The following is a 4,798-nucleotide window of genomic DNA, read 5'->3' as shown; positions in this document are numbered from 1 at the left end:
GCAGCAGCAGCAGCAGCAGCAGCAGGTGAAGGGGGGGGAGCAGCAGCAAAAGCACCAACAAGGGCAAGAGCCCAGCAAGACGGATCAGCAGCAGCAGCAGGAGGAGCAGGAGCAGCAGCCGCTGCAGCAGGATGTTCTAGAAAAGGTGGAGGGTGACCGCACTGTGTGTGTAGAAATAGCGGGTTGGGGTTCATTTACATTTCCCCTCGACGCTTTTAAACGGAGCGAAGGTGCAGTGTCGGCATATAGAAGAGCTGCTTCGCTATGTGAAATCGATGCTGATGCTTGGAAGCAAAACTTCGGCGTAGACAGCATGTGCACCGAACTGGCGAAACTTCATGATAAAGAAAAAGAAGTGCAGAGTAAAGTATTGGATTGGAAGAGAGCAAGAAGAACGGAGTGGCTTGCGGCGAACAAAGAGGAGAGTAAGACGGATTCCTTCTTGCATGCTCTCTATATACTCTAGGCGAATAGCAACCCCAACAACAACATCAGCTGCTGCTACTGCACCAACGCGCGCAGCAGCAACAGCAGGTACCTGCTTTTGCAACAGTCGGCGCTGCAGCAGCAGGTGCTGCAGCAGTAGGTGCTGCAGCAGCAGGTGCTGCAGCAGCAGGCGCTGCAGCAGCAGGGGCTCTAGCAGCAGGTGCTACAGCAGGTGCTGCAGCAGCAGGTGCTGCAGCAGCAGGTGTTGCAGCAGCAGGTGCTGCAGCAGCAGGTGCTACGGCAGCAGGTGCTACGGCAGCAGGAGCCGCAGCACTAGGTGGTGCAGCAGCAGGTGCGGCAGCAGGAGACGCAGCATCAGCAGCTTCTACAGCCGCGCCTGCTGGTGCGGCAGACACAACAACAGCCGCAGCAGTAGCAGCAGCAGCAGCAGCAACAGGAGATGCTGCTGCAGCAGATATGAGCAGCACGCGGCGGATGGTTTTTCTTCTTGCAGCTTCTTCTGCCCCCTCCAGCACTTCCTGCCTCTCGCTTCTTATATGATATATATTAGAATATATATATGACATTTTATATAATATACAAATATATTTATATATAGATGTCATTATATATACACTATATAGTTCCCGCCCTCTTGTGTATAATATATATGTATACGCGGAGCTGCAGTGGCTGACCCTGCAGCGTGTATATTGTCTATTATCTTCTTTCCTGGAGTTGTCTTTGCTGTTTGTTTTTATAAACAAACATTCTCTGTCTTCCTTTTCTTGTCTGTGTCTGAGTTAACAACAGCTTATCGAGCGCGCGGCCCGGCGTTCGCAGGGCCTCGCAGCCTCTCGGCGCTTCCGCGCTGTGTAGATAGCTAGCTAGCTAGCTAACTACCTAGTTAACTGATGCGTAGCCAGCTAGCTCACTGGCTAGCTGGCCAGCTAGCTAGTGCGTAGCCAGCTAGCTAACTAGCTAGCTGTCGACAGAGCGAACAGAGGTGGGAGCAAGCCATTGCCAAGCCTCACCTCTCTACGATTTCTCCTCTCTCAATGTAGCACGCATGTACTGCATGCATACAGAGGGTAGCAAGTGCACCGCCAAATAGCCAGCTAGCTAGCTAGCTGCCTGGGCACTTGGCTCACTATACACTAAGTTAAAAGATAGCAAGATAGCCAGGTAGTTACCCAGCTAGCTAGCTAGACAACTTGTTACGTAGGCAGCTGGGCCTATGGCTGGCTAGCTAGCTGGATGTCCATCTAGCCAGCTAGCCAGACAGCAGCTAGCTGGGGGCGCAGCAACGCAAGTGAGGATGTTCAGGTACCCCCATCACCCCCGCGGAACATGTGGTGGCGCTGCATCTCTTCCCCTCTCTCGCCGCCCTTTGGCAGCAATTGCTGCACCTTCTGCTGCACACGCGCCGACAGCTGCGGGTCCTCCGTTGGCCTCACAACGTCCTCAGCAAACGCCTGACACCAACACCAACCTTAAATATGCATGCATATAGCACACTTGGCCACCAAGGAACGCAAAATAAGAGGGTGTGTAGGCGGATCTGGGGCTTTATGCATGCATTCGGGCTTGATGCATGTATGCATGCATGCATGGAGCCCGACATGGGGATGCATGCATGCATAAAGCCCCAGAAACGCTCAAGGGAACAAGAAGGCAGCGTTCAACGGTTGCTGCCTACGGTTTTAAGGTCTAGGCCCTAAACCCTCACGACTAAACCTTCAGCTAAGCACTACCGCCCACCGTAAACCCTAGCCCAAACCCTAAACCCTCACCAGCATCAGCAACCGCTTAGCCTCCTCTGTTGGAAGCCCCCGACTTCGCATGAAAAAGAGCGGCTCCGTATCGAAGTCCCGTATAGCTGCCCCGTGCGTCGCCTGCACAAACCCTAAACCCTAAACCCTAAACCGTAAACCCTACGCTGTAGCCCAACCCTCACTGACACGCAGACCCTCTACCCGCGTTTTCGCAAGCTGGTTCTGCAGTGTAAACCCTAGGGTTTAGGGTTTACCTTTTTGATGTCTTCGGGTATGATTTCCAGCGTAGGCACTGCCACACAGCTGGAGCCATCTTCCAGCAGAACTACGCGATTTAAAGAGGAGGCGTCAGCTCCAACCCCCTCTCTTTCTATTCGAATACGACCCCGCCACACAGCTCTCCCTGCATGCAACCAGTACTCAGCAGCAACAGCAGCAGCAACAGCAACAGCAGTAACAGCAAGAGCAACACCAACAGCAGCAACACCAACAGCAACAACAGCAGAAGCAGGGATTGCAGAAGCACCTAAGCTTTCTTCGATTTGCCACTGTCTCGTGAGCTAGCTAGTCAGCAGCTAGCTAGCTAGCTAGCTAAGGTTCCAATCTAGCTAGCTAAGAAGGCTAGCCAGCTGGCTACCTGCGTATCTACGCGCCTAGCCAGCTAGCTAGCCAGCTAATCACCCGGCTACCCAGTTGGCCAGCCGGCTAGCTAGCTAGCCAGCTATTTAGCTAGCTACCTAGCTAAATAGCTGGCTGGCTAGCTAAACAGCTGGTTAGCTAGCTAAACATCCGGCTAGCTAGTTAGCTAGCTGGCTAGCTGGGTGGGGAGTGCGGCACCTTTTCCTGCGACGAGGCTTTTATGCACTTGGTCGGTGGTTGCGTTTGGCTCCAAGTGATGAAACATTTCAAACTTGGAGTGTCTCTGCTCTTTGTGCAGCAGCGACAGCCCGCGGGATATATGCGAAGAGCCCTCAGCCCCTTCTACCTGCAGCAGCAACAGCACCAGCAACAGAAGCAGCAGATGCAACAACAACAATAAAAAGACTCATACCTACCTAGACCCGTAGCAAACTATGCACGTAGCTAGCTAGACCTGCATGTAGCTAGCTAGACCCGTAGCCAGCTATGCACATAGCAAGTTTGACATGCAGCTAGCTAGATCCATAGCTAGCTATGCACGTAGCTAGCTAGACATGCAGCTAGCTAGAGCAGTAGCTAGCCAGACCTGCAGCGCGAAGCGGCTGAAGGCTGCCCCCAAGTCGACGTGGGTCAGGCGGTACTGCGCGCCAGGGCGGCAGCAGACGGAGATATTCTCCACATGGTTAGCAGTCTCATCCAGCTCCTGCAACTCGCAAATCTCAGGTGTACAGGCACCTCAACATGCTGCTTCTATTTACAATTCTCAGGTGTACAGACACCTAAACATGCAGCTTATATACACATAAGCATTAGCTGTACAGACTGCTGCAAAAACAGCTAATTTTGTCTCAGGTGTAGAGATATCTCGACGCTCAGCCCTAATACATGAAGTTTAGCTGCAACGACACATCAAGTCAGTGCCCTAACCAAAGCCACAGCCGCCACCATCACCTGTCTACATATTTACATATGGCTAGCTAGCTAGCCAGCTACTTAGCTAGCTATTTAGCTAGATAGCTAGCTAGCTAGCCTGCCAGCTGGTTCGTGAGGCAGTCACCTGGGCATAGACATGGTGCAGTTCGCCTCCCTCCTCCACAACCACTCTGGTGGCAGAGTTGATGAAGGGGCCTCGGAAGCCCTTCTGCTGCTTCTGCTGCTGCTGTTGCTGCTGCTGCCTGATTTGCTTGAGCTGCTCCTGCTCAGCGGAAGACAGCAAAGAGGAGAAGCTGACGTGTGTTTGATGCACTCGGCATTTGGCGTTGCGCCCCACGTGAATTATAAAGCGAGGATTGACTAAGGGACTTGCAGGCCCAGCGCTGCTGCTGCTGCTGCTGCTGCTGTTGCTGTTGCTGTTGCTGCTGCTGTTGCTGCTGTGCCCGATCCTATCGATTTCGTCTGTTGTGGAGACATGAATAACTTGCAACACTATTGGCTTCCTCTTTGAGGCAGGTGGGCTCTTTTCAGTCTCTGCTGCTTCTGTTGTTGCTGCTGCTGCTGTTGTTGCTGCTGCTGCTGAGCCCTCAGCAGCTCTTCCTTGGTCCTGACTCTTTGCAGTTGCAGCAGCAGGAGCAAAAGCAGCAGGAGAACGAGAAGCAGCCGGATCACCAGCAGCAGCACCATCAGCAGCAGGCTGCTGTTGCTGCTGCTGCTGCTGCTGCTGCTGCTGTTCCTCCCAGTCTGTAACAATAAGAACAGCAGCATCATGCATGCCTGCTAAGTTGAGAGCGGAGAGTTTAGCCATTCCGAAGTCAAATTTGCGGTAGTCGTAAATTGCAAAGTCGTTGTCGTACTTTCGACTCGTCTTCCCAACCTGCGCATACACCCCAATTCAATGCATGCAAATACACCTGCGTATACACCCCGTTTCAATGCATGCAGATAGACCTACACATAGGCCTGCGATATACACCCCAATTCAATGTCTATACATAGACCTGCGCATACACCCCAATTCAATG

General features: G+C 52.7%; 2 protein-coding genes across 2 annotated transcripts in view; one reads left to right on the top strand and one right to left on the bottom strand.

Annotated features, from left to right (window-relative positions):
• Positions 1-987, top strand: part of EAH_00011920 (hypothetical protein, conserved) — a gene marked incomplete at both ends in the record, with an annotated part of 2,986 nt that extends 1,999 nt beyond the window's left edge. The window contains 2 exons of the mRNA XM_013394763.1: positions 5-163; positions 523-987. Coding sequence (XP_013250217.1) covers positions 5-163; positions 523-987 — 624 coding nt within the window. The remainder of the gene's footprint in view (positions 1-4; positions 164-522) is intronic.
• Positions 988-1,748: 761 nt separating this feature from the next.
• The window catches only part of EAH_00011910 (sufB/sufD domain-containing protein, putative), a gene marked incomplete at both ends in the record, with an annotated part of 6,360 nt that continues 3,310 nt past the window's right edge, over positions 1,749-4,798 (bottom strand). The window contains 6 exons of the mRNA XM_013394762.1: positions 1,749-1,901; positions 2,220-2,321; positions 2,456-2,604; positions 3,039-3,186; positions 3,427-3,543; positions 3,898-4,650. Coding sequence (XP_013250216.1) covers positions 1,749-1,901; positions 2,220-2,321; positions 2,456-2,604; positions 3,039-3,186; positions 3,427-3,543; positions 3,898-4,650 — 1,422 coding nt within the window. The remainder of the gene's footprint in view (positions 1,902-2,219; positions 2,322-2,455; positions 2,605-3,038; positions 3,187-3,426; positions 3,544-3,897; positions 4,651-4,798) is intronic.

Source organism: Eimeria acervulina, genomic scaffold, assembly GCF_000499425.1.
Source record: "Eimeria acervulina Houghton genomic scaffold, Eah_scaff65, whole genome shotgun sequence".
Lineage (NCBI taxonomy): Eukaryota > Apicomplexa > Conoidasida > Eucoccidiorida > Eimeriidae > Eimeria > Eimeria acervulina.
This window is presented reverse-complemented; position numbering and strand designations above follow the sequence as displayed.